This window comes from Hibiscus syriacus, unplaced genomic scaffold, assembly GCF_006381635.1.
Source record: "Hibiscus syriacus cultivar Baekdansim isolate YM2019G1 unplaced genomic scaffold, ASM638163v2 tig00110889_pilon, whole genome shotgun sequence".
NCBI classification, from domain to species: Eukaryota; Viridiplantae; Streptophyta; class Magnoliopsida; order Malvales; family Malvaceae; genus Hibiscus; species Hibiscus syriacus.
In genome coordinates, this window is record NW_024062899.1 from 1,168,919 (window position 1) to 1,181,676 (window position 12,758).

Sequence of the window (12,758 nt, forward strand, 5' to 3'; positions counted from 1 at the left end):
AGTTGAAGCATTAGAACCCGTAGGTATACACTGAAAAGTGAAAACGAAGAAAATGATTCAAATGAGCGGCAGCCGAGCCGGCCAAGATGATTACGAGTTAAGTTGAATATTACATTATTTTCTTATCACTCTGGTTTTCAATTTCACTCTGTGTATTTGTTCGAAATTAAAAATTCTGGGTTTTGATAATTGAACCATGTTTTATTATTTCTGCAAAACACTAATCTCTATTAGAGGTGGAATCACAAGGATTTCACCAGCACCCCTCTATCTCAGTTTTATTCAAAACTGTGCAGTAAGTTCGTTATCTGTTAGATTCATTTCAAAGATTCCAAGCAATGAACGCCCATTTACAGTTTCTTACCTTATAAATTCTTGTGGGTTCTCTCCAGAATCCGCGTTATCAGTTTCCAAAAGAATACACTTTGAATCCTCCGAAAGGCCTGACTCGGTTATCTGCTTCTTCAAGAACCATGGCTTTTCACAATCCCAAATCAGAAACCTCATTAGGAGAAGACCCAGATTGCTTTTGGCAAATCCTGATAAAACCTTTGTTCCTAAATTCCAATTCTTTCGCTCTAAAACTATTTCAAGTTCTGAGCTTAACATGATCTTATCTTCAAACCCCCATGCTTTAGAATGTGATTTGGATAACAGAATTGTCCCCGGTTTCAATTTCTTCAAGGATTTAACTCAATGTAGTGATTATAAGGTTTTCCTAGCTTACAAGAACTGTTCAAGCATTCTTACACGCAATTTGTTCATCATGGCTCGGAACATTTCCTTTTTGCGAGAGAAAGGGGTGCCTGAATCGATGCTTGTGAATAAACTTATTGTTCACCCAAGAATCTTTGCTGTGAATCCTGAAAAATTCAGAACAACAGCTGAAGGAGTTGAGAAATTGGGTTTTGATCCTTTAAAGCAATATTTCCTTATAGCACTTCAAGCTTTGATTCAGATTAGCAAATCGACATGGGAAAGGAAATTTAATGTTTTTAAGCAATGGGGATGGTCTGATGAAGATGTTATTTCTGCTTTTGAGAAGTATCCGAGGTGTATGATCTTTTCCGAGCACAAGATCACTGCGAATATGGATTTCTTTGTCAACACAATGGGCTGGAAATCTTCTCGTATTGCAGACCATCCAGTTGTTCTTTCCTATAGCTTGGAGAAGAGAATTATCCCTAGGTGTTTGGTTCTTAAGGCTCTGTTATCCAGAGGTCTGATCGAGGAATACTCTTTTTGTACTTTGTTGGTGAATACTGAAAAACAGTTCCTCCGGAGATTTGTGACCCCTTTTCAGGATCCTTTTCTTTTGAAGTTATATGTGGAGAAACAAGCAATTTCAGATTAGATACCAAGATTGTAGATGCTAAAACCGAACAAATGTGACTGCCCATCGTAAAAACACCGAACAAATGCGACTGTCCATCATGTTTTTATGTAAGTTTTGGTCTTCTTTGTTTAGAATTGTTGTATGATTGGTTAAACTTTTTTCGGCTATTAATCATTCAGTGAATTGATTAACCATCACACGTGCTTTGTAGTTTGTATGCCTTCAAATTTTGATGAACTGAAGTTTTGCATAATGATATGCATCAATGTTCTCTAATCTCTTCATAGTATTAATCTTCTTGCCTTGAATGAGATGTGTTGCTTTTGCTTACTATATTGTTTGGATTTGCATGTCAATATCAGTTATGTGTTTCACTCTTTGAAGACCTTTCAAATACATGAAAAAAAATAAACCTGGATATATATATATATAGGGATAGAATCCAATTACATAGTGTACTAAAAAGTTTTACTACTTCTTAGGATCGTTGGATGAGAAGAAATTAAAGGATGAAATTAACAGTAAGAAATGAGAAGGAAATATGAAGATATTCACTAGAAAAAAACAATGAGTTAATCTCAGCATTTGATTTTTCTTAATCTAATGATCTTAAAAATGTGTAAAACTTTTAGTTTTACAATATATATGGGTTAGGATCCATTTACATCGTATAAAACTCTTTTAGTTTTACACCTTTTTAGGATCGTTAGATTGAGAGAAATTAAATGTTGAGATTAACTCATTTTTTTTCCAATGAATATCTTCTCATTTTTTATTATTAATGTCACTTTTTAATTTCTCTTATCCAATTGTCTTGAAAAAAATGTAAAATTAAAATAGTTTTATACAGTGTAATTGGATTATGTCATTATTCATATCAGACAGTCAATATTGGATTTTAGTAGTATAAAATATTTTTATTTTATTATTATTATTGTTTGGTAAAACAAAATTTTAGGTCAAGGCTGACTCCCTCAGTCAAGGGCCAGGACATACATAAGACTCAATTGGAATTTACATAATAATTTATAAATTGCCCACTAAGAGTGAGGTGATAGGATTCGAACTTGGCCTTACAAGCTTAAATTTCTGAATCTCAACCACTTAAACCACTTGTATCAATACTCATTAGCATAAAACATTTTTAATACACAAATCTATCTATCCCACAATTTATATCTATATGTGCAGGACTAACGAAACTTAGTTTCCTCGTCGCATAGCGTCACCGACGTTCTTTCGATCATCAAAAGCTTTCCTACGGGGCATTCTTCTCCCCGATCGAATTTCCCTATGGATTGGCGTAAACTCTTTGGATGTCAAGCGGGGTAAAATTTATCGTATTTCCCCCCAAAATCAACTGAGAAAGTCCCTATTGTTCAACCCCCTCATGAAGTTTTGGAGGCTGGCTCAGCCGAATGGAAATCTTCCCTCGTTGGTCAGATACTAGGTGCTGCTCCAAATTTCAACCGTCTGCAAGGTATCATCGAGAACCTTTGGAACCAGCCTTCAAAAGGGGTTAGGGTTCAGGTAAGTCTCGTCGGAAATAACATGTACGTTTTCAATTTGAACTCTGTTAATGCTCGTGACTGGGTTCTGGAAAATGGCCCATGGCATGTTCTTAATAAGCCTTTAATTCTTAGAAAATGGGAACCAAACTTGAAGAAACTTGCGTTTGATTTATCTCGTCTACCTATTTGGGTCAACTTGTTTAATGTTCCTTTAGAACTTTTCTCTAAAGAAGGTTTGAGCTACATTGCTAGTGCCTTAGGAATACCATTGACTATGGACTCTTTTACAGCTAATAAAACTAGACTAAATTTTGCTAAAGTCTGTATAGAGGTTGGTCCAAAGGAAGAAATTCCAGAAACAGTAGAAGTTTGCTAATGGCCTTTTCACTACTATTTACGTTGAAGTACCTTGGTACCCTCCTAGATGTGCTAAATGTAAAACCTTTGGACATTCAGAAAAAGGATGTAAAGCCAATCCTTCACTTGATCCTCAAACCTAAAAAATATAGAGAAAAAAAGATTATCTCAAATGAAATCTCTGTTTCTAAAACTACTATAGCAATAGAAGAACCACAGAACACAACGTTTGAACCTTCTTCTTCTAGTGCTAATAATATTACTAATAAACTGGAAACAGTAAAAGATTTAAACCCAATCCCTTCTTCCAATCTGGATCTGTCAAATAACGGTGAGTTTTCTGAGTTTCAAACATCTGTTGGAAATACCAATGATCAAAATTCACCTCCCAGTGATGTTCCTGTTAAAGGTGAAAAATCAACCCTATCTCACATAGCAAATAACGAAGAAAATGGAACTCTTGCTCCTCTTAAACGAGGCAGAGGTAGACCGATTAAAATTAATGCTAAAACTGTGTCGAGAGGCACATCAAACAGATTTGATATCCTAAACACTGTTGATGAGAGCTCTTCCTTAAACGAGGTTCAAATAAAAAACAAAGACTTGCTGCTACTGGAGTTGCAAAACTGATCAAAGAATTAAAATAAAAAAAGAGCAAATCTCCAAGTTTTCTAGTGCCTCAAATTTAGTTTTAGAGAACCAAACTGTTCCCATTCCACAATGATTATCTGCTTTTGGAATATCAGAGGATTTAACAATCCTCAAAAACAAAACAAAAAAAGTCCTCAACAGAGCTAATCTTTTCAATGTTGATGTCTTATGCTTGTTAGAAACCCGTGTTAAAGCTGAAAACTCTAATAAAATTCTAAAATCTACTTTTGCGAGCTGGAATGCCTTTACTAACTACGGGTTCGCTCCAAACGGAAGAATTTGGTTCCTTTGGAAGAAAGAAATTGATATTTCTTTCGTCACTCTTCTGCCCAAAGTATCATTGTTAATTGCTCTTATAATGACTCTCATTTCATCATCACTGCTATCTATGGCAGCAACTATGGTCCTACTCGTAGAATTTTTTGGCAAACCCTTAAAGACATTGATCATAAGTTTAGCTCACTTCCTTAGATCCTAGGAGGGAATTTCAATACTTTTCTTGATTCCAAAGAAAGTTCATACTTTGATCTCCTAGGTCATTACTTTTCTCCTGATATGATTGATTTTTAAACTATTACTCAAGATCTTTCCTTACAAGATCATCCGTTTTTTGGTCCAACTTTCACTTGGAGCAACAAATAAAGAGAATCTTACCTAACAAGGAAACTTGATAGAGTTCTCATCAATTCTCTTTGGGCTACCACTTTTCAGAACTCTTTTGTTGAATTCACTGCCCCTGGGCCTTCAAAGCATTGTATGGGTCTTGTATGGGTCAACAAACAGATTTATATTAACAAACCCAAACCTTTTAAAATTTTCAACTTCTGATCTACCCACTCAAGCTTCCTTGAAGTTGTTCAACAGTCTTCGCTTCAGCCTTCCCATGGTAACCCTATGCAGAAATTATTTACTAAGCTCAAACGTCTTAAACCTTGTTTACAGAATCTAAACCATGATCATTTCAGTAACATTTTCGCTAGGGTTAAACAAAAAAAGGCTGAACTGGATCATATTCAAATTGAAACTCTTAAAGGCACCTCCTCTATTGATAAAGAACTGATTTCTCAAAAGGAGCTGAAGGATTTAGAGGACTATGAGCATATGTTCCTTAAGCAGAAATTCAAAATACAGTGGATTAAAGATGGTGATAAATGCACTAAACTTTTCCACTATGCCATTACTTCAAAAAACAAGAGAGATACCATCAGAGTTCTTGTTAACAATGATGGTAAAAGGCTTGATTCTTATGATGCTATAACCTCTGAAATCATTGATTTTTTCAAACACCATTTAGGTACTACAGATCCTAAAGTTCAAAAAAATGATCATTTCTATTTGAAAAATATGCTCCATGTTAACTTACCCAGTGACACTGCATCTGATCTTATAAAAAATGTCACTACAGATGAGATTAAAGAGGCTTTATTCAGTCAAGGAAACGACAAAGCTTCTGGCCCTGACGGTTATTGTAACATCCGCAATATCGGGTTAGTGACTAAATTGAAAAGTTTCAAAATTTGGTGACTAAAGTAGAAGAATGAAATAATTCAATGATTATTGGAAATATATGATGAAGGTTATTTAGTAATTATTAAAGGAAATTAAGGGTATTATGGTCTTTTTCCTTTAAAAGATATTTTTTTTCTTTTATAAGAGTGAAAAAAACGTGAGAAGAGAGCTATCTGGAAGCTTTCTTCTTCTTGCTTTCTCTTCTTCACATGGGGCTTAGCTACAATGGGTAAATTGGGTTTTTATAGTTAATTACTGTAAATATTAAGTGGATTTTGATTCTTTGGGTATTAAATAAGCTTAAGGAAAGCTTATATGGGATTTAAACAATAAGATAAAGGAATTAAGAAGGAATTTGTAATATGAGTTTTAAGATGGAATTTTGATATGGTATGGTTGTTGAAGTTTTATGGATGAATTTGACTTGTCATCAATCTAATTAAGAAGTATGAAGTGTTAGAATTGGAATTAGAACACATTGAAAATTTAGTGTGATTCTTGAATGCCATGTAAATGATGGAATTTTGGGTTTAATGAAGTGATTATGGAATAGAAATGAGTTTAAATATGTGTATGGAAGTTAGGAATATTAAAGGAAGTAAAATATGAAGGTTTAAGTTGAAATGAAGTGAATTTTGAGCTCAAAATAGGATTTCTGGGCTAGGGGAATCGATACCATTCAAGGGGAATCGATACCCCCTCAAACGAACATGGAATTCCAGAATGCCAGAGGGGAACCGATACCCCCACAGGAGGGAACCGATTTCCCCTAAAGGAAAATTGTAAATATTGGTTTAATAAGTTCGTTTAAGTTGCTAGTATCAAATTACAATGTGTAGGTATCTAATAATTGTCTTAAAATGTATAATTATGTAGATTCAGAGCCTAAACGAGTTCCGGAATCATTGACAAGTAAGATCGATAAAAAGGGAAGATAAGAGATTGGAATGGACTAGTGAGGCCAGGTGAGTGCATATTAGTATTATATGATGTTAAATGGAAATAAGACTTGCGACAAGTTTATTTTCCATAGTAAAATGCATGAATTCATAAATAGAAGTATATGTGTACGATTTATACGTGTTGATATGTATTGTATATATGTATTATATGGTTGATGTGAATGTGAATGTGTGATATGTTATGATGATATAAACCATATGATATGATAATAAATTATATGAATATAAAAGATAAGTTATGTGATAAGATCTTTGATATAAAAATGAAATATTACTACGTGAATACATGTTATGAGATAATTTAAGTAATAATATGAGAATATGGTAAAAGTGAGTTTATGAGAAAAGATATGAATTAAGTAAGCAAAGGTTACATAAATAATATATTAACTAGGAGACTTGAACTTCAGTGATACTATGAGCATATAAGATAAGATAAAGGAGAAAGATTCATATGCTTAAATAAAATTATGATACATTAGTTGTATAATAGAAGCTATGGAGTGATATGAAATGATTATAGAAGTTGTACGTAATTGAATTAAGTAAATAGATTAAATTGTATATAAAAGAAATAATAGAAGTAATATATTCAGGTTTATAAGTATAATGTAGGTTAGGTAATGTAAGTGCATACTAAGAAATACAGAATAAGGTAGATGATATGATGTAAATTATATTATGAATTAGTGATGTAGGAATGAGATATAAATATGCAATAAAACTTATGTGTTATATGATAAATATGAACATATGAGAATAAGAGATTAGATAAGTGAATTGGTGATAGAAGCTATATGACCATGGATTAGGTAAATATGAATAATTTAAGTGATATGTAACTATGAGTATTTGAGTATGTATCCATGTGAGTTGATTCATGAGGTTATATGAAATATTATACTATATGACTATGTGAGTATATGAAAAGAATATAGGTACATGCAAGTTATATCGAAAGGAGTTGTGTAACCATGCCTGATATGTATTACATGTATGGAATATAACAGAATAAAATATAAACTATATGAAAATATATGATTCATGTGATGTGAACCATGTGAACATATGAGGAAGTGTATAAGTTATATGGATTACATGATATATGTGATTTTACAAGAAATGACATGAGCTATGTGATTACATGATTATAAGAGATCAGACATGTGATAAAAGATAATTAATATGCATGTGTGAATATGAAATGATATAAATGACAATGCCCATGTTATGTGTCATGAGAGCTAGGGGTATAGTTGGCATGCCAAGAGTCGAGGGTCTATGTGGTCCTTCGGGACATATATGTATTCTTTGGAACATGTGTGAAGTCTGGTGAGACACATACTTGATCCTTGGCATATGTATATGATTCTTAAGGAATGATATGTGGTTTTTCGGGACATATATGTATTCTTTGGAACATGTGTGAAGTCTGGTGAGACACATACTTGATCCTTGGCATATGTATATGATTCTTAAGGAATGATATGTGGTCCTTCGGGACATATATGTATTCTTTGGAACATGTGTGAAGTCTGGTGAGACACATACTTGATCCTTGGCATATGTATATGATTCTTAAGGAATGATATGTGGTCCTTCGGGACATATATGTATTCTTTGGAACATGTGTGAAGTCTGGTGAGACACATACTTGATCCCTAGTATATGTATATAATTCTTAAGGAATGATATGTGGTCCTTATGGACATTATTACATGGCACTACGGTGCAATTCTATGTGGCACTTCAGTGCAGTTATATGAGCTGTGATGACAACATTAGTGCACAACCTCCATAAACTCACATATCTATAGTTCTCACATATGTACATGGGCTAATCAAGAGATATAAACAAATATATGTTAGTGATATGATAAATGTTATAGAAATAATAGGATGTTGTGTGTGTAGAGTGTTTGATTGAAAATGTTAAGCATAAAAGTATGTGATTACATGATAAACTGTTAATGATGAGTTATGTGTATGTATTTATTTATTGTAATTAATCTGATATGATTTTTCATGATATGAGGGAATCATGTAATTTGGTATAGCATGATAGAACATAACATGCATGTATTGATATATGTTATAAAGTGCATTATAAGTTTTTATGCCTCACTAAGTCATAGACTTAGCGTGTGATTGTTTCACACGTAGGTTACAGAAGCTAGAAGAGAAACGAAGAAGAGTAAGACAGGTCAGCACCTCTCTTACAAAAATTTCAGACCAGAAAATAGAGAATTTAAATGTTTTGGTTATTTTGAGTATAGTTGGCATGTACTAATTGGTTGAATTAGTTATGCTCTGATTGATTTTGGGTATTGTGGTCAATTTATGTAACTAAACCGCTTTTACTTTAATGAAATGTTTAAATTTTCTTTGAATTTTGTCAAGAGTCAAAGTTTGAAAAGTCAATGTGACCCTTTTGTTTTTTTAAAAAATCCTGGAATGTGGTAGGAGATGATGTTATCAATGCTATTAAATATTTCTTTAAAGAGGCTCACATAAGCCCTACTTTCAACTCCACAATAATAGCTTTGATTCCAAAAATTCCAAACCCTAGTAAAATCAAAGACTATAGACCTATTTACTGTTGTTCTGTGGTGTATAAAACTATCACTAAAATTCTTGTCAAAAGACTGAATCTTCCGCTACCTGATCTTATATCACTAAATCAAACAACTTTTGTGAAAGATAGATCTATAATTGACAACATTCTCCTCGCTCAAGAATTGGTGAAAGGTTATGGTAGAAATAATATTTCCCCTAGACATGCCCTAAAAATTGACCTCCAAAAAGCCTTTGATTCCCTTCACTGGGACTTTCTTTCTTCTGTTCTTCATGCAATAGGGATGCCCCTCATATTTATTAAGTGGATTGAAGCTTGTTTCAAGGAAGCTTATTTCAGGGAAGCTAGGTATTCCATCTCCTTTAATGGGAGTCTGATAGGCTATTTTAAGGGTCAAAGAGGCATAAGACAAGGTGACCCTTTATCACCAATCCTATTTGTACTTGCAATGAATATTCTTTCAAATTTACTTAACATTGCTGCTACCAGAGGAATATTCGGATACCACCCTAAGTGCAATTACTCACCTATCCGTTGCAGATGATCTCTTAATTTTTTACAAAGAAAATCTTGAGTCAATTGTTGGTGTCATGACTTTCCTTAATCACTTCTATGATATGTCTGGTTTAAAGCTAAACATTTGCAAGACATAATTGTTTTCTGCTGTTATCTCATCTCGAAATCTGGAAAACATCAAATCTGCTACAGGATTCGAACCATGTTTCCTTCCTGTTAGATACCTTGGTGTTCCTCTTGTTACTAGAAAGTTAACTGCTAAAGATTGTCTGCCTCTTATTGAAAATATCAAACAAAGGCTTCATCATTGGTCTGGGAAATTATTGAGTTATGCAGGTAGACTTGAGCTTATTAAAACTGTCATACACAGTGTCGTTAACTACCGGAGTAGGCAGCTTTTACTTCCGCAGAAAATCCTTAATCGACTGGACCAACTCTGTTCTAGATTCCTTTGGAAAGGATCAGATACGGCTGCTACAGGAGCTATAATCAGTTGGGAGAATTTATGCTGCCCCAAATCCGAATGTGGTCTTGGCTTAAAATTCTCAAAACTTGGAATAAAACCTGCATGGTTCATCTTATTCGAAAAATTCTTGCAGGAACGGGATCTTTGTGGGTTGCCTGGATTCATTCCTATGTGATTAAATGCAATAATTTCAATGATATAAATCAAAGCTCTTCTTATAGCCGGTGCTTCAGGAAACTTATTAAACTTCGAAGCGAAGCACTTCCTATTCTAAGCAATGGAATTTCGAAGACAAAAGATCTATGGGAGGAAATCAGAGTCCATAAAGCAAAGGTACCGTGGCACAAAGTTATATGGTTTCCACTTCACATTCTGAAATTGAGTATTATTTCTTGGATGACTATTATGGATCGTCTTCCTACTAGGGACAAACTATCTAGAATTGGTATTGTTTTAAATGATTCATGTATAATATGTCATGAATCGACTGAAACAATAAACCACTTGTTTGTTGATTGCTCTTTTGCTACTTCTCTATGGAACTCTATCATGAGCCTCACTAATATGTACAACACCCATAACACTTGGGATTCAAGAATTCGTTGGGCTTCTCAGCAATGGAAAGGTAAATCTCTTCTATCCACCATTCTGAAACTTTCTTGGACAGCTTACATATACTCGATCTGGGATGAAAGGAATCGTCGAATCTTCAAAAGAGAAACAAGATCAACTGATCAAGTTCTCAAGACCATCAAGGACTATGTTTGAATCAAACTCAGTGATAGAAGCATCAATAGAACTGACTTTGCTAATGTAAATTTATGTAATCATTAGGGTATAGAATGATCTTTTGTTGTAAGTAGATTTTTAAACCCAATTGGGACGTTTTGATGTATCTTTCTACTTTGGATATTAATAAAATTTGCTTATCCAAAAAAAATATCACATTTAAATTTTTCATGTGTTTGTAACTTATTTTATATATTTTTAAATTATGTATTAAATTAAAATTGAACTAATTTATTAATAACGAGATTAACCAAAAAAATCATTTGATACAAGCCCTAATATAAACGAGTGCTCAAATTATATTTTTTTAGATGTCTAAACTATAATTCTATCAATTCATATGTCCAATATTACAAAAATTATCATTTTAAATATCTCAGTCGTAACGTCTTTAAAAAAATTCAGTAAATAACACGTTATATATTTATATAATATTGAGCAGCCTCTTCTTGCAAACTAATCTTCTGTAAGTACTGAAGTGGTTTCGTAAATCCCAATCTGGATCAGCATCTAGGGTTGAGTCAAATTTAGTTTTATAGTAAAATATATTTTCTGTATTGAAAGATCTCTTGCAATGGGAATACAAAGTATTGATTTCTCTGATGTCGATTTACTCTGAAATTAATCTAAGATTTTATGTTAGATGTATGAATTTTTTAAAAATTATATTTTAAAAATTATATGAAATATATGTAATCACATAAATTAAAATTACATATATTTTTAATTGAATTCATTTATTTTAATAATTTTTTCTTTAAAAAGTAAATATCTTATTCCATGATTAACGATATGTCCATCTTCAAAATCTTAAAAATATTTTCAAAAAGAATTGATCTAGTATCATCCCTATTCCATGACATCAACAACCATAATAATGAGCATCAATCAAGAAATCTTAATGGTTAAGGGATTTATTGTTATCCCTTGAAATTTTAGGTTCGAGTATCACGTATACAAAGGTATAAACGTTTATTGTGAGGTCTTTGAACTTATAATACCAAATATTCACTCTATATTTATATATAAAAAAGCCATAATGAAATAAGAGAAAATGAATTTAATCAAATTTAATTATTTTAATTTTTAGGCAAAAGGGTATGTGAGACCCTCGTACTTTAAAAAAAATCAATGTGGCCTTCGTTTTTTTATACCTAATGTGACCCTAAAATTTAGAAAACATATCTAATGTGACCCTTTGACCAACGATTTCCATTGTTGACCGTTATAGTACTGACGTGTCACTTCACAATGCTAATATGACAGGCAATACACAGTAGCTTGTAATGTGGTTGATGACATGATAGATGGACTAAATTTATATATAAATTACCATAAAATATAGGGTTGACTACATGGATGGTAAATTAGCTTTGTGTTTTGTCAACTTTTGGTCACTGGTTTAAAAAAAAACATAAGATATGATCACTTTTGTTTTTATTTAATTAAGAATGGTCATCCCGAGCTAATTGCCGTTGACAACAATTAAATATTTTGATATATTCACATATTTGGTCCATGTTATTTATATATTCTCTCAATTTAGTCATAATTTTAATAAATTATATATTTTTAAATGAAAATGAAAATAAAATATTTTTAAATTAAATTAATAATAAAATATATTTAATAAGTTGATATAAAAATATTTTAAGTTAATATATAAAAATTATTATATATAATTCGGGTCACTGGTACCCGATTCATAATTTTTTTATTTTCCTTTAAATTATATTATTTTTAAAAAAAATTATATAAAAAATTATAAAATTTTAAATTTAAAAGTTTATAATATATATAATCCACACATAAATTTTAAAAATTCAAATTACATAATTGAAATAAAATTTATTAAAATTTAAAATAAAGAAATGTAATTAAATTTCAAATGTTTTGAAGTTAAAATAATTATTTAAAAAAATAATTTAGAACGTTAATGTGAAAAATTGTAAGAAATTAAGTATTTAGCGTTATGGTGTCAAATTTTAAGAAATTAAGATTTTCAAATGTTAGAGTGAAATAATTTGAGGATTATGAATAAAAATTTAATATAAAATAAAAATGAAACATAAAAAGTATATAATAA

The 12,758-nt window shown here is 31.8% G+C and overlaps 1 protein-coding gene across 1 annotated transcript; it reads left to right on the top strand.

Moving 5' to 3' along the window:
• Window positions 1–15: 15 nt before the first annotated feature.
• On the top strand, window positions 16–1,529 carry LOC120144391. The gene has a single exon (XM_039158456.1). The coding sequence runs from the start codon at window positions 197–199 to the stop codon at window positions 1,352–1,354; it is 1,158 nt and encodes a 385-aa protein (XP_039014387.1). The 5' UTR covers window positions 16–196; the 3' UTR covers window positions 1,355–1,529.
• Window positions 1,530–12,758: the final 11,229 nt, after the last annotated feature.

What these genes read in the sequence shown, in the direction of transcription:
- LOC120144391 (XM_039158456.1), top strand. Translation starts at nt 197, where the DNA reads ATGTTTTATTATTTCTGCAAAACACTAATCTCTATTAGAGGTGGAATC.